This window comes from Tamandua tetradactyla, chromosome 5 (assembly GCF_023851605.1).
Source record: "Tamandua tetradactyla isolate mTamTet1 chromosome 5, mTamTet1.pri, whole genome shotgun sequence".
Classification (NCBI taxonomy): domain Eukaryota; kingdom Metazoa; phylum Chordata; class Mammalia; order Pilosa; family Myrmecophagidae; genus Tamandua; species Tamandua tetradactyla.
This window is the reverse complement of record NC_135331.1, coordinates 84,495,955-84,517,672: the sequence shown is the minus strand read 5'-3', so window position 1 is coordinate 84,517,672 and position 21,718 is coordinate 84,495,955. Positions and strand designations below refer to the sequence as shown.

The 21,718-nt window shown below is 45.9% G+C and overlaps 2 protein-coding genes across 9 annotated transcripts in view; one reads left to right on the top strand and one right to left on the bottom strand.

Moving 5' to 3' along the window:
- Window positions 1-12,606, top strand: part of ZFP57 (ZFP57 zinc finger protein) — a 59,729-nt gene extending 47,123 nt beyond the window's left edge. For 7 of the 8 annotated variants that reach the window (XM_077161174.1, XM_077161169.1, XM_077161171.1 and 4 more), the window contains 4 exons: window positions 6,122-6,624; window positions 7,468-7,594; window positions 8,059-8,160; window positions 8,975-12,606. In XM_077161174.1, coding sequence (XP_077017289.1) covers window positions 6,211-6,624; window positions 7,468-7,594; window positions 8,059-8,160; window positions 8,975-10,317 — 1,986 coding nt within the window. In that variant the 5' untranslated portion in view covers window positions 6,122-6,210 and the 3' untranslated portion in view covers window positions 10,318-12,606. Of the gene's footprint in view, window positions 1-3,957; window positions 4,068-6,121; window positions 6,625-7,467; window positions 7,595-8,058; window positions 8,161-8,974 lie in introns of those variants that run through there. The other variant, XM_077161172.1, reaches the window with a different exon arrangement.
- On the bottom strand, window positions 10,689-21,387 carry MOG (myelin oligodendrocyte glycoprotein). Its single transcript, XM_077159399.1, has 8 exons — window positions 21,303-21,387; window positions 19,753-20,100; window positions 15,637-15,750; window positions 14,195-14,215; window positions 13,836-13,856; window positions 12,126-12,242; window positions 11,810-11,830; window positions 10,689-11,053 (listed from the first exon to the last, which is right to left on the bottom strand). The coding sequence occupies exons 1-8, from the start codon at window positions 21,385-21,387 to the stop codon at window positions 10,689-10,691; spliced, it is 1,092 nt and encodes a 363-aa protein (XP_077015514.1).
- Between the last annotated feature and the right edge of the window lie 331 nt (window positions 21,388-21,718).

The window sequence follows — 21,718 nt, the reverse complement described above, 5'->3', positions numbered from 1 at the left end:
TCACATTTCCAGGGAGATGATCTAATTACAGTTTCAAACATACAGTACTGAACAGGGAATAGAAGAAACAGCTGCCTTTACAAAATGGAATTAGGATTAAAACATGGCTTTTCTAGGGTACATACATCCTTTCGAACTGGCACACCATCTAATCAAACATTACCACCCACAATTGGGTGGCTCCTATCTTCATGGAAACAATAAAAAAGATTCCACCCAACAATACTGAACGAGGATTAAAGGACATGACTTTTCTGGGGAACATAAATTCAAACTGGCACTGGGGGATAAGGGGTAAAATAAATTGGGTAAATGGAAATATCAGTGGTCAATGATAGGGAGGCGTAATGCGTATGGGATATATGAGTTCTTTCTTTTTTCTTTTTATTTCTTTTTCTGGAGTGATGCAAATGTTCTAAAAAAATGATCATGGTGATGAATACATGAATGAACTGTGATGATATTATAAACCATTGAATGCACACCATGTATGGACTGTATTTGTGTGAAGATTTGTGAATAAAAATATTTAAAACACACACACACACAAAGAGGTGGGTGAGGCCAAGGTATTTATTGACAACCATTTCATTCTAGAAAAAGGGATAGACTGAATCATGCTGAAAGGGGTTGGAAAGTCCTCAGGTGTCTTGCCCCTCCATCCCTCAATGTCATTGGGGGTCTCATGTTCTGGCATATCACTTGGGCATGCCCTCTTCTAAGGATTCCACCTCACAGTCATACCTCATACCAGTAAGCTTGGTGGTTAATCTCCAGCTTCACACACAATGAGAGAGAATTGAAGGAATCAAAATATGGAAAGCAAATTCTGTTTATTTCCCTCCGCAGCCCATTTTCATCAACATAGATTACTTAATTGGTATGTCTTAGGACTTAGTCTACCCCAAGCTCCTGCATTCTCTTCTGGCTCAGTGGTCCCTCAAGAAAACTCAGCAATGGATAGTACCAGCCCTGGGTGGACAAGAACCCATGTGCTTCCTCTTTCCTTCCTGCAGCTCCATCCCTCCCATAGTTCATACTCTCCCCACCATGGGCAGGGTCAGTCTCTAATGAACCTCCTATCAAGTCACTCTGGACATCTATGAAGGGCTGAACCTCAGTTTTGTTACCTGTAGAGGAAGACACTAATCCCTTGTGACTTCTAAGGGTTGGCATGAAGATAGCACAAACAAGGAGAAGCAGTACTACAACGAATAGAGGCAGGGTGCCAGGGTGAGGGCTGTCCCAGATATCCACCAATCTCACTGGACCCCAAGCTCTAGAATCCCTGGAGTTTTACAGCCTGCTAGGAGAGCAGTTCATCCCCAACATCAGCCAAGTTGACCTAAACCCAGCTAGTAGGTTGACATCTCAGCCTGTGGCCTCTCTCTTTTGTTCTCAGTTTAACAGGCTGGTTTAGTTTCTTTGTGCTTAACAAGAAGCCTCTGCCACCTGTGCAGCCAGCCTATTTTCATAGGGGTCTGAAGATGTGCTAATCTACATGACTGCCTTAGCCTCGTGCCTCGTGTGCTTCCCGCTACCCTCCCCTCCACCAACTTGCTCCTTCACTCTGACTCTGCTCCAGCCTCCTCAGCCCACCCATGGGGACTGCCAGACTGCCTCCCATAAGGAGCAGAGCACTGTGCCAGGTACCTTGGGAACACTAAGATTTAAAACTCGGCACCTGCTGAACACCCAGTAACTTGCAGTGGAGTGGAGACACCTATGCTGAGATTTGAACTGAGAGGATCTTGTTTTCAGGATTCAGGACTGGTTTAGTACCAAGGTTCAAGATCATCTCTGGACCTCGGTTTCCTCAACTGTAAAAACAAAATTAAAATTCCTACCTCACAGAGTGGTTGTGACGATTTACTTGAGGCTGTGCTTATAGTCTGCCATGCCAATGTAAAATATTTAAAAACATAATATAAAATGAAGGGGCATGGTAGACTGACAAGGCTGGTGGCGGACAACAATGTCGTGTTACCCTACCACCTCCCACTGCACTTGCAAGCCAGTGTGATGTGGTGGTACTTCTGAGGCGCTGTCACTGCTGTGCACCAGTTCAGTGGGGCTCTGGCTGCTGCCTCCACCAAACCAGCCTTCAGCAGGGATTCACTCTTGGGGGAGACATACACTCCTAGGTCCACTCTCTGTAAGGCCTTCTGCCCGAACACTTCTCTTCATGTTTACTCTTAGGGTAAAGCTGGCCTTATATGCATGTTAGGCATTACTGAGATGGCCATCACCAGTTCTCTGATGTTATGTTATTTAGCTTAGGCCTCAGTTTCTCCATGTCTTCAGCTACTGCATGTGTCACTGTGACTTTTCCGAACCTCTTCAGCTCAGCTTTCCTGGGCTCTGTGCTGTAGGAGAGTGCCAGGAGGCCTTGCAGTGGAGAAGAATGTTTCTTGTCCTCTGTGGACTGTCGCTGATCCTCAGAAAAACCCCATGGTCCTGGCAGACCCTTCTACACAAGCAGCAGTGCCAGTTGGCTGGACAGACCAGCTGGACAGATCGCCATGGCAGCTTAGGCTGGGAGTGGCACATGGGGCTGTTGCTCAGGGCCACCTGGGAGGGCAGTTTTCCCACGGTTGGCCAAAGGGAGATGCAGGATGGCCAGGCCTTGGGCACTAGCCCTGTGCCCCAGGAAAGCAGGCTTCTGAGCAGCCTCCTATGCGGGAGGCACAAGCACAGCAATGTTCTGGCTGAAGCTCTCCTGATGGATCTGGTCAGGGCTTTTGACCCTCACGCTCTCCGCCACTGCATCGGATCCCCTTTGTCTGAGCAGATGCTGAAGACTCTGGGTGTGGGCTGCTGCGAGTATGATACTTTACATCAAGCTGTAATTATTCCTGTCACCTAACAGAAGCCAGTCCCACAACACACTAGAATCAGCAACTGGTGGGACTTTCTAACAACTTCATGCTGATCTGTTAGCCATCTGTATTAGCTAGGGTTCTCTAGAGAAACAGAATCCAGCTTGAAATATCCGTAGATATAAAATTTATAAAAGTGTCTCACGTAACTGTGGGAACAAAGAGTCCGAAATCCGCAGGGCAGGCTGTTAAGCTGAGGATTCCAATGAAGGGTCTGGATGAACTCCACAAGAGAGGTTCATGGGCCAAATCAGGAAGAGAGTCTGTCTCTTCTGAATCCTCCTTAAAAGCCTCCTATTGATTAGATTAAAAACTACTCATTGCACTCAAGACATGCCCCTCAGCTGATTACAAATGCAATCAGCTGTGGATGCAGCCCACTTCCTCATAGTAACAGACAGGCAAGCACCTACCCAAACAGACAAACGGGCACCACCACCTGGCCAAGTTGACACATGAACCTGACCATGACACCATCTATGCCATGCTTAATGTACCATGGCAGAAGGAAAACTGGATTAATAAATACATATTATTATTAACGTTAAATAATGGAGTCTGGTAAGTGCAAAGTGAGTGGAAAAAAATTAAGGCTGTAATTTGAGTTGGATTGATTTTTTTTTTTAAAGACATCACTCAGAAAATGAGAACAATTGGGTTCCAGTCAGCGGCAGGGCTAGTAGGCCCTGCTGATCTCCACTGCTCCTCTCCCTGTCTGGAATTTGCCTCGTTTAAGTCTCCCTGTGTGCTCCCCTTTGCCCTTCTAAGATGCGGTGTGGTTCCACTCTCTTTCTGGGGCTCTGCGACAGTCTCATTTCTGCCTTGGGCTCTGAGTGGTGATTGTTGGTGGTTGTATGTGTTACTGCTCTTTTTTCCCCCAGAGTAAATTAACCATGTAGCACAGGTGTGATGAGCGGTTATCAGCGGATAGGAGAGGCGAACATGGCGGGGCATGGCGGGGTTCCCTTCACCTTTGCGTGTGAACTCTCCACCTAGAGAGCGGAAGCGGGCGGGGGGAGCAGGGGTGGGGTGGGGCGGGGGCGGGGCCAGGCCGGGAGCGGGGGCGGGGCCGCGGCCGCTGGAGCCTCTGGCTCGGGTCTAGCAGAACCTGAGTTGGGCCGGAGCGGCCTCGGTGCTAGCCTCGGGGAGACCCTGCGCCCGGAAGCATCCGCGCTGCTTGTGCTTCGGGTGAGTGGGGTCGCGTGGAATCGCGCTCGCTATCGTCGAGGCTGATGGAGGGTTTTGATCCCGTATTTCTCCTCCCCTGACTTCGGCAGGCTTGGGAAACACTGCGCCCCTAGTTTTGGAGAAGCGTCCAATCTCTGGGTTCTCTCAGGGATACCTGGGGTAGCTAGGCAGGTGGCTCGATGCGTTGTCTGATCCGGCCACGCTGGCGACTCGGCGCCGTGGAGAGGTTGCTGGCACGTGTAGAGAAAGCCGGCATGGGAGAAATGAAGTTTCGGGGCAGGCGGGCGCCCAGCACTGCAGTCCCATGTGATGCGTCTGTCATCTCCAAGCGCATAAGCCACATTCGGTGGGTGCCACGCCAAGGTGAGCAAAACAGGCATCGTTCCTGGCCACAGGAGCTTCAAGGCCCGGCTGTGGTTGCTGGGCGCGCAGAGGCTAGCTGTAAGCGCCGTGCGCCGGCCGCGAGCGCGCACTACGCGCCGAGGTCCGATCGGTAAGGGCAGGGTGGTGGCTAGAAAGGGTCATTGAAGACCTGGAGCAGAGACCCGAAGTCGCATGCAGGAAGGCCTACAAAACAAAATTGTCTGAGGGGTAGAACTGGCGTGGCAGGAGCACGTGGGATGGAGCAGCGGCGGCGGGAACAGTTCACACGAGGCGTGTAGGCGTGCTGGGAAATTCAGTCGTTTTCAGAATTGCTGTGGAAAACTGATGAAGTTCTGGGTTGAAAGAGACTGAGTGGACTCGAGGAACTGGAGTATGGCGGCACATTCTTTCGGGGCTGTGTATGTGTGTATCGGGGGTCGGGAGTGTTTATTGCATTACAGAAGGGCGGGACGCGCCCGTGTACTGATAGAACCCCTGGGGAACTCCAGCGCCTTGGCAGTCGATTGAGTCATTCCCAGCCCCCATTTTCGGCCAGCCGGATTGAACCCTGGGGCTCCTGTGGATAAAGAAACGATCGTCCGAGGTACAAGAGCCCGGGGTAAACAGCAGTTGTCAGAGATTCAGTAACCACAGTCACACCATTGTCCCCAAACCCGGGGGCCAGTTTAGAATCTGGACCACCCAAACTGCCATTCTGCGCGTTAGTGACAGCAGTGGGCCTTTCCTGCCAGAGAACAGTAATGCCTAGTCCTTAAGGAGACTCTATTGAGATTGTTTTGAAATGTTACCTTTTGTGTTGATTGAAGAATGGGAGAATAATCCTAGCCCAGCACTCCTCACAGAATTATGGTGAATGGTCTTGAAAGAAAGGAAGGGAAACAAGGAGGAAAGGAGGAAGAAAGAGAAAGAATGAAAGAGAAAGGAAAGAAAATCAACTTCAGGTCCAGGAATGCAGCTTTTGTTGAAATTTCCTTTTTGACCACCCTTCTAAAAAAGAAAGGGAGGAAGGAAGGAAACAGGTTTTGTTTCCTTTCGTCTTAAGGGAGAGGATAGGGGGATGAGTGGTTGTGAGCAGAAGGAAGCAGGATCTCAGCTAAGTTTGTATCAGGGCAGAGCAGAGGACCACAGCTCCATGCTCAACATGAGCCTCCAATAAGTGATGGCAGTTGGGTTGTTAACAGTATTGTTCATTACAAGGAGCTGTTTGTGTTAGAAATCTAGATCATAGAATCATACTTTTTTTTTTGGTCGGTGCTGGAAGGCATCCTAGAGTATCTCTTTAATTGTCACAATTCTGATAAAACCAAAACAGAGAATTCAGAGACATGCTTAAGGTGAATGGTTGGTTACCCCCCAGGGACATATCACTGCTGCTCTGGAGAGGGCTTTGGGACAGTGAAAATCATATGTCTTTGGTGATATTGAGTCAGGGGTTTAAACACTCAGCTTTCCTGTGAACTATGAGTACTCTTGAGCCTGTTACTTAGCATCTCTGCCCTTTAGGTTCCTTTAAATGTCACCAGTAATTGTACCCTCACAGGGTGGTGCTGAAAGGATTCAATGGCATAGAGAAGGGGTTTAATAACTTTTGGTGTTTCCTGACCAAATAAAGAAGCCATTGTTTCCCACTCTTCCTCTCACTGATGTGTTTTATTTGTCTCTGACCTCAGGTTCCTAGAGGTGGGCACCAGCCGGTGGCTAGCAGCAAGTGAAGCAGAAAGCAGATGCCTTCTTATTCCCAACCTAGCATTGCTGGGCAATGGCAGCTGAGCCAAGGGTAACCAGGGTCATGAACTCTGTAGCCCAGGCTTTGAGGGAACCAAAGGTGTTCTCAGCTGTGAGAGAAGATTTGGACATCCGAACAGAAAAGGAAGACAGCCTCTCAAAACACCTGCATTTGCCACAGGAAGGCATGTCAGTCCCTGGGACCTTTGCATGGCCTCTCCAAGTGCCCAGTTACTGGGAGGTAGAGGGCCCCAGGAAGGAGTCCAGTCAGCCCTGGACACCAAGGCAGCTGTGGATAAACTTAGAAAGAGACACGGTGGAAGATAAGATGTTTGGCCAGCTAAAGCTGATTGAACATATACAGACTCAGCTCCCTCGGGTGGATGAGGTGGCAGCAGCCATACAGGAAGCCACGAAAAGAGAGTGCTGGTGGAAGGCATGGGTGAAGGTGGGGAAACCACTCAAGAGAGAGGGAGGGACCAGGGCCTGGACTCTTTTTTTTAAAATTTTTGTAATTATTTTATTGTTTTTTTAAATACCAAAAAAACACCAAGCAAATGCAGACATTCTTATGGTGATCATTCCGTTCTATATATATAATCAGTAATTCACAATATCATCACATGGTTGCATATTCATCATCATGATCATTTCTTAGAACATTTGCATCTATACAGAAAAAGAAATAAAACGAAAACAGAAAAATTTATACATACCATACCCCTTACCCCTCCCTTTGATTGATCACTAGCATTTCAAACTAAATTTATTTTAACATTTGTTCCCCCTATTATTTAGTTTTATTCCATATGTTCTACTTGTCTGTTGACAAGGTAGATAAAAGGAGCATCAGACACAAGGTTTTCACAATCACACAGTCACATTGTGAAAGCTGTATCATTATACAATCATCTTCAAGAAACATGGCTACTGGAACACAGCTCTACATTTTCAGGGCCTGGACTCTTAAAATCTCTTTCACCTTTTCCCCTGCCTGCAGGTCAGATGGATTCTTGGTTTCCCACACCATCCTGGCAGCCTTCTCAGACTGGCTGCCTTTTTTCCCTTTGCTTCTCTTTCCTATTTGTATTTCATATTTCCCTTGTGTCTTTCGTCTCCCTTCTCAATCTGTATCTCAGAGTTGCTGGGTTGGTGCTGGTCTCTTCGTATTTCTCTCTTCCTTCCGTGGTTTTGTTTTTCTCTTAGGTTGCAGTGTTCTGAACCTTGAAACTGGATGTCTGTCTCTGTATACGTTTCTCCCCGACTCCCCGAGTCTCTCCTGCTTTTCCAGAAGCCATTCACATTTGAGGATGTGGCAGTGAATTTCACCCAGGAAGAGTGGGACTGTCTAGATGCCAGCCAGAGGGCCCTCTATTGGGATGTGATGTTGGAGACCTTCAAGAACCTGACATCTGTGGGTGAGAGACCGGGTTTCCCTCAGGAAACACCGTGTCCCAGGATCCTGGGATCTCTGATTTCCCAGAATCAGAGGGCAGGGAAATTAACTCACCATTAGCTTCTCTGGCCCCTGGTTTTATTCTTTCCAGGTGTGGAAGATCTGTGCCACTAAGCTCAGGGGGGTAAAAGGAGAAGAAAGCAAGCCTGCATAAAGGCTAAGATAACACTTGTAACATGATGGCAGTGTTCTCAAAATATGCAAATGTGCCTTGAAATTATTCATCTAATCGATTTTTATTGTCACTCCTATGTGCCAGTCACTTTGTTAGGTGCTGGCTTTCGTTGTATCTCCTCCCTGCATCTGAAGGTTCCAGATTATGGTTCTTAAAATAAGGATACAAAGGATGTCTTATTGTCCTCATTGGGTATAAAGGGCCCATGCCTGGGACCAACTCAACTCTTTCTCTCATTTCCCACTCCTCAGCCAAAATCTTTCTGCCTACATTAGAACTGATCACCAAGCTTGAGCAGGAAGAACCGTGGAAAGCAGATCTCCATCCCCCAAATGGAGAAGACATCCCTTCAGGTAAGAATTGTGAGGAAGAGAGGAAAAGGAAAGGTCCGAGAAAACCCTAGCAGGGTGTAGGGCTGATTGAGAAGATCAGGGCTCTGTATATCCTCTCAGGTCCCTAGCCTGCACCTTTCCGGCCTGGTCAGACTCAGAGCTGGAAGTGACCTTGAGATTATCGGCTCAGTTCCCTTGGCTTCAAGAAAATGAATAAGCTGATCAGGACAAGTGAATGTCTTCATTTTCTAGGGATTGAAATCTATGTGTAAGATGCTTATGTCAGTGAAATCCCTTTGATTATTTTCTTTCTGAGAGAGAAGGGAAACCAGGGAGATAAGCTCAATGTTGGCTTGGAGTAGGGGAACCTGACTGACTGTAGAATATGGAGTTGAGAGATTTCAGGCCAAGGCTGACCACACCTCCCAGTTTGTCAGAAGAGTCCTGGTTTATATATCTCAACCTGGCTTAAGTATTAATAGCATCTCTTTTCACTCTCAAGTGTCCCAGTTTGGATGATTTGTTGTGCGATCACCTGTGGTTATCTGTGAGGCGTTCTGTGGGCAATATTGGGAATGAGAGTAAGTGGATTTCAAGAACTGTTGTTGCAGGTTAAAATTTCGATCTCCTGTGACATTGTCAAAAGATTCCAGTAAAATTTTTATTTGCTTTTAATTTGGTAATCCAGAAGTTTATTCTCATCTTTAGCCTGTGAGGTCCAAGGGCAAAGGTGAACATGTTGGATGGGAAAAGGGCAGAAAGACGTGAAATAGCTTGGCACAAGATAGAGCGCTTGTGTTAGGTGAATTTCGTGTTATTCTTCCTTTTACTGCAGGAGGCAAGAAGGAGTATGAGGAAGATCAAGAACAGAGTCAGAGTCTGGGAGATGCAGGAATTGATGATGATAAGAAGGTCTTTCCTGCTTGGGGAAGGGCAGGCCAAAGCCCAGCCTCTGCTCCAGCTGGGTCCATGACCAGGACTCCAGTTTTCCCAGCATCCCAAGCTGGGCCACCCGATTCCTGCCACGCCAGTGGCAGGTGTTTCGGCACACGCCCCTACCTCCATGGCCACCAGGTTGTTCGTAACCCCAAGTGTACTAACACCTGCAACCATTGTGGGAAATCGTTTCGGAACCTCAGGGCCTTCAGCTACCATAAGCGCATACATCTTGGGGAGAAGCCCTTCTGTTGCTCCATCTGTGATAAGACCTACTGTGACCCCTCTGGACTGAGTCGTCACCGCCGTGTCCATCTGGGATACCGGCCCCATGCCTGCCCCTTCTGTGGGAAGGGCTTTCGGGACCAGTCTGAGCTCAAACGCCACCAGAAGACACACCAAGGCCAGGGGACAGTGGCTGGGAACCAGGAGTGTACTGTGAGGATTCCAGGTACCACAGCTGGATTCCAGGCACCCGTTGTCAGGGGCCAGATGTCCATTCTGGGGCTTGTGGCTGGGAACCATACAACCATCTTCAGGACCCAGGAGCCCTTGGCCAAGATCCAGGCACCCATCATTAGGAACCAGGCACCAGTGGGCAGGGCCCAAGGGCCCATATTTAAAACCAAAGATCCTGCAGTCAGGAACCATGTGGTCATTGCGGGAATGCAGACAACAGTAGCTACAACCCAGGAGCCTGTGGCCAAAACTGGGGTGCCCAACACTAAAGCACCCTGCCTGGACACTAGGTCCAGCCCTTGCTCAGCAAAGTCCGCAAGACCCAAGATATTCTCTTGTTCCCACTGCCCCTTGACTTTTAGCAGGAAAGCCTACCTTTCCAGCCACCAGAAGGCCCATCTCACTGAGCAGTCCAAATGCTGCTTCCAGTGTGGCAAGTCTTTCAGTTCATACTCCATACTGGTCAGGCACCAGGGGACCCATTGGAAGCAGAAGATCTATTGTTGCCCTGTCTGCGACCTCTGCTTTGGAGAGAAGGAGGGCCTTATGGGCCACTGGAAGAGCCATAAAGGCAAGGGGCTGGGCCTGGGAAGCCCCAAGATATGCTGGTTAGTCCTGTGTCAGATGCTTGGCTTCTCTGGTGCTATCTTCCCTATGGCAGAGAAGCAGGAAGGGAATGGCTCTCCTAGTATCCATTCCCCAGTGGGGAGAGTGAGGAAGAAGGGAGGAGGCACGCAAAGGAGACAAAGCAGGGAGGCAGTGAGAGTCTTGGAACATAAATAAATGGACTTTTTGACTGAGGTCTTTCTTTCTGTTTGGTTTTCCTGAGGATTGACCTCCAGGGAAGGAGATTGGGGTAGAGGGAGAAAGGTGAGGGGAAGAATGAAGGAAATACAGAAAGGAAAAGGGAGAAGTGACACAGAGACTCATGTTATTAATTAGCACATTTGTGCTTTGTTTCCTTGTGTCTTATAGATCATCAAGTAGTAATTGTTGAATAGACCAGTGGATACTCTGACAGGTATGAAGATGGGAGAAAAAGGATGACAGGAGAAGAGTCTGAGGGACCCAAAGATGTGGAAGTAGGAGGGAAACATTTTTAAGCAGATGAGTTGTAAGAGTCTCATCCTTTGCTTCCCTAGTTTCTCAGTAGGCTACTGAGACAAAATGGAGCTCTGGCCATATTCTTTGGGGTTTCTCCCCACTTCCAAATTTTGGTTGGGGCTTCCCGTGTCCTCATTCTGCAGCTCATTCGGCTCTTCCTTGGACATTTTGGATTCTTCCTGTTTCTTCCCTTTACTCTCCACACTTCTCATTTCTGCCCAATCAGGGCTGTGGTCACTGAGGAGACCACCACCATATGTAAAGTTGGTGTGCTGTAGTTCGCAGTGAGGAGGTTCCTGGTCTCCATTTTGTGGCAGAGGCCCTCCTGTCTGTGATATTCTCCAACCCAGGTGTCCTCTAGCCACAAGAAGAGCACCCGTAAAGACGCAGGCAGAGAGGGTTTCAAGGTGGAAGACTGGATAGAAGTGGAAACGTGGGTAGCTAAAAAGGGGAAAGGAAGGAAGGAGCTGGGGAAAGGAAGAGTAAAGGTAGAAGACAAGGGAAATCAGTCCTATCTGGAATTCAGAGTGTTCCTGAAACGGTGGATTGGAGTATCTGGCGAGGTGGTGTGGGAGGGTGCAAGTCGATGCATGAGACATCCCCAAGGGCCAGTCCCTGGAACAACCAGGCTCTCCTCCACCCCTGCCAAGATGGATCAGCACTCAGAAGGGGTTTCCTAGAAGATGGAGGAGAAAATAACTTGAAGATAAATCTGTTACCAGTAGGTTCTATCATGAAATTAGTGAACCAGGCAGGGGGTCATCTTTGCTTCTGGGCCTCAGTGCCCGGAAGCAAAACACAGGGCAGCTGTGTGACAAAAGGGAAAGGAGGCCCAGTGAGTGGGTTTCCTGCTGAGTGGCACTGCAGGTGGCACTTCGGGCAGCAGATGGGTGATGGGCATGACCCTTGCTTCCTTCCCTGCCGCTGTTGCCTCCTCCTTCCCATGCCTTCTAGTCACTCCTCTCCTTCCCTTTGGAATTCTGATCCTTTCGTAGCCCTCCTCTTCCTCTGGTTGCTTCTGGCTCCCTTTCCTGGCTTTTTGTTCTCAGATTATAAAAAGGAAAAGTGGGGTGCACGGGTAGTTTAGTGCTTAGAATGCCCGCCTTTCATATGGAAGACCTGGGTTTGATTCCAGGACCATGAACCAAAAAAAAAGAGGAAGTGAACTTACTTAGCTCTTCAAGAAATTGCCCTGGAAACAAGAGAAACAAAGAAGTGATGAGTAGATGATGACTAGCTCCCTCCCCCACTCCCCACTCCTGTACAGAGAGGTACAATTGACCTATCTCTCCCTCCCCACTCAGTGACCCCACAGATCTCAGTATTTCTAAGGAGCCAGGGGTTGGGCATGGAAGGAGAGGCGGAAGGAAATCCCGGCTCTCTCAATCTTAAGCCTTGGTGCCACCCTCTCTGTTTCGCTCTCAGGGCTGACTTGGTCCTCATCCACCAACCACCCGGTGGTCCTGTTTTCTACATGGCCACTGCACCTGCCAGTCTTCGATGTAGCCAGTTGTAGCAGATGATCAAGGCAACCAGGGGTCCAAGAATCGGCACAATGACAAACAGGGTTATCTTCCAGCAGGGCACCCTCAGAAAGTGGGGATCTGAACAAACAAGATTAGCATGGGCTCCCCCTGACGTCCCACCCACCCTTCTCCATTTATTATTGGGTTTCTTAATGTGGGGTCCAAGAAAAGTCTGGACAGAAACCAGGAAGTCCATGAACTACATCTTTAGTTGCACTAACTTCTATGAATTATGAAATACTAATTCATTTTCTTCCACTATAAATGTAGATCATGAACCACATAATCAGCAGTATCTTTGACTTTGTCACCAATAGGAAACCACAGATATTTTTAAATCCCGTTGGAGTTATTGCAGACATCTTGAAATACTGTTTATGTTCAATATTTTATAATTACAATAGTTAGACCCGCTGCTAGTTTTTGTTAAATAAATATTTGTTACTATATCACAAATGTGTTTGTATTTTGATAACTATATTTCAATACAGTAGTTTTCTTCATAAACCTTTATATCTTCTGTGTCTATTTAAAGATTTTTCTGGGAAGAGGTCCATCTGGTTTCACAAGACTGGAATTAAAAAACACTTAAGACCTCTGCTGTGAGGATCCTATAAAACAAACATCCCATTCCTTCCATCTGGGTGTGCAAAGACTATATGTGTGTGTGTGTGTGAAACCTCCCCACTGGTCCACTGTCACAAGCACTAAGATGGACCTCAGGTGTGATGGGGCCAGGAGCAGTGCAGGGTCACCTGCTGCCTCGGGAAGACTTTTCAGAGCAAGGACCACCTGTGCCCTGCCTAATGAAATCTGACTGAGCAGCAGCTTACTCTGCAGCATTCATTCATCCAGTAAATATTTGGGTGCCTTCTGTGGTAGACACTCTTCAGGCCCTGGGCTATCTGCAGTGAACAGAAAAGGACAGAGACCGCGTCTTTGAGGGCTTCACTCTTCCTCTGAGAAACCTTTCCTGATTAGTCAAGGATAGTCCCCTTACTCTACTCTATTCTAACTGGAGGGTTTTTTTTGGTTTTGGTTTTGGTTTTTTTTTATTTTTTGGAGGAGGGTGCATTAATTTTTAATTTTTTTATTTTTAAGTAATTTCAAACTTACAGGAAAGTTGTAGAAATAATACAGAAATAATATATAAGACTCCAATGTACCTCGCTCCAGATACCTAGATTTACCATCTTGGCATTTTGCCACATTTGTTATATATATATAATTTTATGTATCTATTTTTTAAGCATTTGAGAGTAGGTTGATACATCTTGCTCCTTCCACTTCATGTAGTCACTTCATGACGCCTACTCTATTTCTACTGAAATCTCAGCCCCACGAGTATGGTAGATTACACGTATACATGCATATATAGTACACACTGTTTCAAGTATGTAATTTAATTACTTTTTGTAATTCTTAAAAAGTGAAAGAATGTGCAGTGTTTGTAATTCCTAGAAAACGAGTCACCTTAAGTGATGCTGTTAGAAAAGTGGTAGACACCAAAAAGCATTATATAAGTATTTGCTTTTATCTTACCAATGGAAACGGAAACATCAAGGGTGGGGGAATAAAGGAAGGGAAGCAGAGCATTTGGCACTGGACCTGGTGACCCGCACCGAGTGAAACACCAGGCTGACCAAGGTTGGCTGATTTGCCAGCACTTACCGAAAGTCCGGTGGAGATTCTCTGAAAGAGGACAAATGGAAAACGGATTTAGTAGGATACTCAAAGGGGATCCTTTCTCCTTTGTTATTTCATCTCTTAAAATTGTTTATAGTTGTGACACACAATGGAGGAAGGGAAGCCATAGGCTTTTACTTCTACCCTGGTTGAAGTTACAGGACAGGAATGAAACTTTCTGCACTCTCTATGGGTTACAGGAGTTTTGAGTAGTAAGTTTCCTGCCTGCAGGCAGCACAGAGCAGGGAGGAGAGGCAGAGACAGGTCAGAGAAAATGACCAGTGCAGGTAGGCCAAAGGAGCAGGAGGGAGGGACTGGGGAGGTACAGGGTGTTTGGAACTCACCTATTTCTGCCCAAAGTTTTCCTAAAATAGAAAAAGCAACACTTTTAGCTCCTGCTCTGGTACCAGGTGGTGCTGCTTCCATACCCACCAGCCTTGGGCCTTTGTGCAGGCTATTCCTCTGCAGCCTGGGGCATCCTTGGGACCATGGAAAGAGCACTGGATTTGGAACCAAGAGGCCCAGGTTGTAGTTCAGCTTCTTTCTCTGGCTATTATGAAGATTAAACATGGGATAGAGAATGCGGAGCATCACCACAAATCGAGATTTGGCTTTATTACCTCTCCTCCTACCTGCTCTTTGCTTCTTTTCTTGGTTCTGGGTTCACATTGCCATGCCACCCCACTGGGTTGTTATTTTGTAAAATCTAAAGCCACTTCCCTTCTGAATGAGGAAGGAAGGAGCTAAACATTTAGTGAGCAGTTACTTTATGACAAATTCAGTACTAGCTGCTTTACATGCATTATCCCTTTAAATCTGTCTCTAATTTAGGAGGGAAGATGTTCTCTCCACTTGACAGAGTGCGCAGCTGAGTCTTGGAGACTCAAGGAATTTTGCCTGGGGTCCAAATAGTTGATGAATGCCTGAGCTAACATTCAAACCCAGGCTGTGTTCAGGTTTTCTGATCTGCCACGTGGAACAGGTAAATAATGGAGCAGCTGGTGTATTTTCAAGGGGAGAGAAAAGACCCCACTTCTGACCATACTGATGTACCGCATCTCCACCCCCAAAGCCCTTCTTGCTGCTTCTCTTCTTTAGTAGTGGGGAAGTCTCCAAAGCAGGTTTTGATGGGGAGCAAGAGAAGGAGTGAATGTCTTGTGCTTTGGCATTGGGGAGAATACTTGGGGGCAAGTGTCTGAAGGCTCAGAACGGAAGCTCCGTTCACAAAAGAGGAACTTCATCCATGGCTGCACCTGAGCCCTCAGTGCTAAATGGAAAAGAAGACGAAACAATTTTTTTAACACCTATTGTGTCTGAGGGGTTTTTACTTCGATTTCTTTATTATTTATTTATTTACTTAAACCTCCTTGTTAGATGTAGGCCTGCCTAGACCTGTCCAAGTCAGATGCTCATACTCTCTCAGTTACATGAAGCTGCTATGTATGGAACAGGGGCCAGAAGATGGGGGGATGGGGGTGGGGGGATGGGTTTAGACCTGAGCTCTGCCACTTACAAGCTGTGTAAGCTTACATAAATCACTGAACCTCTCCAGGCTTCATAGAACAACTACCTTCATAGAATGGGGTTTATATGTCAGCCCAACTTCACGGGGAAATGCAAAGTCCTACAAGATATCGATGTAAAACCATTTGGTAAGATGCAAAGCTTCATCGGGTCATAAGGTTCTGAACCCGGAAGTCTCAAAAATGCTTATCAAGTGCCCCAACTCTAGGAAGCCGGCTCATTTCAGGGAAAGCACCCCCTCTGCCCACCCTTCAGCCCTTACCTCTCAGTCTCCGCTGCAGGCAGAGGAAGACGAGGCCCACGGTGATCTGCAGGAGGAGCACGGGCAGGACTGCAAGGAGAACCAGCACCCCAGGGGTGATCCAGTAGAAGGGGTCTGAAAGGCACAGGGCCTGGAGGTGACTATCACCCAGATTCAAAGGCGGCAGCACACAATGGCCACCTCGGCTTAGCCTGCTTCCAGGAAGGGCTAGTGGTTTAGAACTGACGGTCAAGGTTGTACTGTATCATGGGGCCGGGCTTGGGGATTTTTGAGAACCAGTTGAGGGGAATGGGATGGGATACTCAAGGTCATGGAGGAACAGGGTGCACAGAAGGGATTCATGCTGAGGGGACACGCTCTGATTTATTAATTTGCGGGTTGGATTGTGGAGGGACCTTAGTTACGAGGCTGCAGTAATAGACTGAACTAGGACAGTAGTGGTCAGAGGACTCATGAACTTCAAGGTGAAAAAAAAATTACATACACTCAGTAACTCTGAAACTGAAATTTTATGCTGCTTTCAATTATGCTTGTAGGTAACACATGCAATAATAGGGACAGAACCTGTGACGTCATCAGTAAAAATCACAAATATTTTCATATTACCTTAGAGTAGTTGTAGAGATCTCAAAATACCATTTATGGTCATCACTATTTTGGAGTGACCTTAATGGTTACAAATATCCCTTACATCTTATTTTAATATATTGATAACTGCATTTCAGTGTAAATATGTTTTATGCATCTGAAAACATTATTCTGAGAAAGGGGCCTATCAACTGAACCAGTCTGACAAAGAGATCCACATACACTGGAGGTTAAGAATACCTCTGCTGGAGTTTATAAGAGGGTTGGATGGATCCATAGAATTTGGCAGCTAACTGGATGTGGGTGGAATGGACAATGAGGCAAGGGGATGACTTTTAGCTCTCCGGCTTGCGTGCTTGGGTGCTTGGGTGAGTGATGAGCTCCCCTCTACCCCATCCTTGAGTTTGTTCCTCAGTGCCCAAAGCTCTACGCTACTTGCCATGCTGCAGCCAAAGCCCTTTTCATCTTGATCTCTGCTTTAGGAGGCTAGATAAGGCTGTGGCCATCAAAGTTCTTATAGAAAGTTATATGCATAGTAATGTGATTGGCAAGTACATACTTGAATTCTTTTTGCTTTCTTTGGAAATCTTTTATACTTTCATGGAGAATTAAAATTACAGAAAGAGAGAAAAACAGACATTATAAACATCCCCATGCAAAGCATTAAGTAATATATAGCACCACCCATGATTTATGGTTATCAAAATAAATTAAACCTAAATTTGATCGGCAGCTCTAGCTCTATCACATTACAGGAAATTCAGGGCATGGATGCTGTGTTAAGCAACACGGGAATGCAATCAGCAAAATCCAGACTGTGGGAAAACCTGCAGGGCAAACCCCAATATTTGAATCTTGTTTGGATCTGATTTAGACAAACCAACGGTCAGAGTATATTTTAAAGTATTCAGGAAATTTGTGAACATAGACTGGGTATTTGATGATTATTAAGGAATTTTTGTTAATGTTTAAAGATGTGTATTCTGATTGTGCTCCTGTTGCCTTTTTTTTTTTTTAAGAGTTCTTATCTTTTAGAGAGGCATTCTCAAGGATTTAGCAACGAAATAATCATGCTGCCTAGGATGTACCTCAGAGTAATTCAGGCGAATCAGTTGTCTTTGGGTTGACTGTTGTTGCAGCTGGGTGATGGGTACTTGGAGGCTTATCATATTCTCTCCATTTTTATATGTGTTTTAAAATTTCACAATGAATAGCATTAAGACAACTAGTAATGTATAATGATACAGCTTTCACAATGTGACTGTGTGATTGTGAAAACCTTGTGTCTGATGCTCCTTTTATCTACCTTGTCAACAGACGAGTAGAACATATGGAATAAAAATAAATAATAGGGGGAATAAATGTTAAAATAAATTTAGTTTAAAATGCTAGTGATCAATGAAAGGGAGGTAAGGGGTGTGGTATATATATATTTTTTTCTGTTTTTGCTTTATTTCTTTTTCTGAATAAATGCAAATGTTCCAAGAAATGATCATGATGATGAATATGCAACTAGGTGATGATATTGTGAATTACTGATTATATGTGTAGAACGGAATGATCAAAATAGGAATGTTTGCGTTTGTTTGGTGTTTTTTGGTATTAAAAAAAATTAAAAAATTAAAAAAAAAGACAACTAGTAATAAAAAAAAAATCACAAAAATGGCAAAAAAAAGAAATCGAAAAGAAAATCCAGAAATTCTTTAGAGAAAGCAAGGTAGGGGGTGGGGGGATGCATTTACACCAGAAATGTGCAATTATACTGTTACTGCATTTCATTCCTAAATTTTTCTCGGCTTCCTGGCTCTCCAGATGAGGGTGAATGGTCCCCTGTTTACTTGCAAAACTTTCTCTTTTTAGTCTCTTAGGCATGCTGATTACAAGGTGGGTGGGGGTGGGGTGGGGTAGGTGATGGGGTGGGTGGGAAGAGGAGTGGAATTTGGAAACAAAAACTATCTCCCCTAAGGCACCTCTTTTGGGTTTTCTTTCCTCTGCTTTTCTTCCTTCCTTCCACTGGGGGCAGGAGGGCATGTGCTGGGGGTCACAGTTATAGAGCCAATAGAGAACTAAGGAGGAAAACTGCAATCTGGAGAGCTCCTGGCTAGCAGGCTTCCTTGCAGGTAAAAATCCCCAATACAAAGAGCTGTACAAAAAACATACTGTGACTCTCAAGGCTATTTTCATATCCTTCCAGTCTGTCCCTAGAAATAGTTCTTTGTTAGTCGAGATACAATGCCATTTTCTGGTCCCAGCACTGCGGCAGTCACCCTCGAGATTCAAAAACGATTGATTGTCTGATGTTTGCACTGCAGGAGGGAAAAGGAAATGGAGCTGGTCCAGGAGCTGAGGCTCAGGCCTCACAACATTTTTGTTCTTTAATTAATAGCAATTATCTTTCAAAGCTCCTCTTCTGTCCACTTCACCTTGTGTATAACCTAACATCCTAGGCGAGAAGAAAAATAAACTCCAAATCATCCACCAGACAAAGCTCTCTGGAAACTAAGATTCTGGAGAAAGGAAGCAGCAGGAGTGAAAACTACAGGTGACACTTATTTGCCTGATTATATTCAGACATTTGTTTTACTTGTTTATTCACTTGGACTAATATGTACTGGGAATATGCTTTACAATAGTGTTCCTTGTCTGATAAAATGCCACAAAAAATCAACTGAGAAACTCATTGTAATAGGATTTGATCAATTTTGGAAGTGTTAGAACTAAATGCCCTTGTTTGTGAAGAAGAAAAATACTCCAAAGCCAAACAGATGGAAAAAAAAAATCCACTTGGATAACTTAGGTTAACTCTCAGTATTTTCTTGTTCCCCTCCAGTAACACAAAATAATGAAAAATGGAGTATTTGAGATTTTTGCTGTACCCATTTCTCAACTTTTCTATTTTTTTCTTTCTTTTTAGTTTTATTAAATTTCTTTAATTTTTCTCTATATGTACCTCATACATACTTTTATATGACTGGATAAATATGATCATATGCATTTTAATATAGTCTTTTTCTTTTTTTTAATGCATCACACTGTCATTCTCCCTGCTCTCCCTTCTTCCTCCAAAGTGATCTGTATTAACTTTCTTTGAGTCTGCTTTCATATTTTTCTCTGCCTTATGTACACATACAAGCACATCATTTTTCTTTTTTGTTCCCTGCTCTCTGTAGTTTGCTCTTATCACTCAACAATACCCCACAGAATTCCTCCAAGCCCTCCAGTCTGGCTCTCAATCTTTTTAATGGCTGCATAATATTCATGGAATGGATACCATCATTTATTCAGTCACTTCCCTACTTATGAACGTTGACTTTGATTCCAGTATTTTCCCTCCTCTGAATGTTTCAACAGCAATCCCTGAGCATATGAGTTCTTGTGGACCGTTGCGTATATTTCTATGGAATAGATTCCCAGAAGAGAGATGTTTGGGTTGAAGGATCTCATCTCAATCGAGCAACTGCCTGAAGTTTCAAAAGGTGACCTTGGCCACCCAACAGATACTACCTAATTCTATATGACATTACTCACCTTCCACTTGCAATTCCATGGCTGCCTCTTCTTGATATGAATGATCTCGGAAGAAGCAGGTGTAACCTCCCTCATCTGATAACCTGACCTTCCGGATCTTGAGTGTCACTTTTCCCTCGCCAATAGCATCTTTCAGCAGCTCCGTCCGGCCCCGATATTCAGGTGCCTGCTCGCCATCTAGGTCCTTGCCATTTCGATAGAGATGAACCACCCTAGAGAAGGGGGGGCGGTACCAGCCCACCTCCATGCCTGTAGCATTCTTCCCAGGAGATATGCGACATGGCAGTTCCACTTCATCCCCAACCAGAGCCCGGATGGGGTGCCTTGGTCCTATCACTCTGAACTGTCCTGTCCAAAACACCAATGAGAAGAGACTGAGGATTCAGAGGGAATCTCGACAAACAAACATGCCATGAGAAGTGCTGCTTCAAGACAGGGAAAGAAGACAAAAGATTTTTGAATGGAGAAGGAGCCCAATTTTTCATCTTGAGCATACACCCAAAAACCAGGTGCAGATACGGAGATGCTGTCAGTGACCTGGACAGAACATTCTGGCATGTGATCATCTCAACAGTTGCTGTCCGCCTTTCTGCCAACCATATCCATCTGTGACTGCTCAGCCACACCTTAAGTCCCACCTTAGACTGTAATTTAATTCTCCCACAGGCCTGCCTCTCTGTTCGAATTTGGCCAAACTGATCCCTGTTCTCCTCATGAGGAGACTTTTGTGACTCCATCCACTTTAAATGCTTCTCCACCATTTCTTATTATTCTGAATTATTCACACTTTCTTCTCTAAATTATTCCCTTCTGAGATCTTCTACCCTTGGAATGTCTGTATTTCATTCTTCTTTTCCTCTTTACTTTCCAACCTCACTGATGGTCCTGGACCCTGCTGTACCTGTTCCCAATCTTTTTTCTTATGTGGGGAGTGTCTCCTCCCTCAAACACTGATCTGATAGGAGATAAGGCTGATTTCTCCATTAGACCTGAGACATTTCCTCAGGGACTGGATGGACAGAGCCTTCTCTGTTGGTCAGGGGGCTCCCTAGGTTAAGAATCCGTCTTTTGTTTCTTTTATTTCTCCCCAGTACATGAAAGCAGGGCTTACCTATAATCTGTTGGTGTCTGATCACATGGAGCACAGCTCTCAAACATGACAAGATATTACAATTCAGCAAACAGTCATTGACTAATTACTGTGGAACAGGCACTACTGAGCATGTTACATGCCTCATCTCATTTAATCCCAACAGCAACTCTAAGACCTTGTTATTATTATACCTCCATCTTATAGGTGAGAAACCAAAGCTGGAAAGACTAGTTTGAGAAGGACTTTGAGTTTAGATTAGGTAAAGGAATTTGGATTCTATTCTGAAGGCAGTACGGGGCCACTGGAGGTTCCTGAGGAGGGGAACCATGTCAGCAGATCTATTTTAGAAAGGTAACGTGCATAGCGATTTGAGGATGAACTTAAGGAGGTGAACCCAGGGGAACGGGCTTTTCTGTTCTCAGAGTCTGCCCAGGACAGGAATAAAAACGGGTCTTACCTGCATAGCTCGAAGACAGATGGAGGAGAAGGAGGAGAAGTGGAGGGAAGCAGCTGGGCAGAGAAGGGCTCTGTAAACTCGCCATCTCCACTGTTACTGGGGACAGAGAGCCCCCGCGGTGGCGTCAGGCCAAGCAGAGGCCCTCAGGGTGCATGTCCCCTCCACTGAAAAAGTCTCTAGAGAGGGCCTGGGAGGGCAGTGCTGCCTGGAACCTGCTTCCACCCTGGCCAGTGTTGCAGCTGTGCCTGTAGGAACGACCCCACGTCACCCTTGCCAGGCACTTGCACAAAAGCACTACAGACTGGGAGATGAGCGGGGTTTGCCTTCCCCACCCCCTCAGAGGAATGGAGCAGAGGCTGCCTGGTACCGGGCCTTCCTCCCCACTCCCTCCCGGTGACCCGGCCTTTGAGGATCCT

What these genes read in the sequence shown, in the direction of transcription:
- MOG (XM_077159399.1), bottom strand. Translation starts at nt 21,387, where the DNA reads ATGGCGAGTTTACAGAGCCCTTCTCTGCCCAGCTGCTTCCCTCCACTT. An exon ending in CCTGCAGCGGAGACTGAGAG is followed by an intron (nt 14,216 to 15,636) that starts GTAAGGGCTGAA and finishes TTTCTATTTTAG; the next exon opens with GAAAACTTTGGGCAGAAATA. An exon ending in GCTACATCGAAGACTGGCAG is followed by an intron (nt 11,831 to 12,125) that starts GTGCAGTGGCCA and finishes TCTTGTTTCCAG; the next exon opens with GGCAATTTCTTGAAGAGCTA.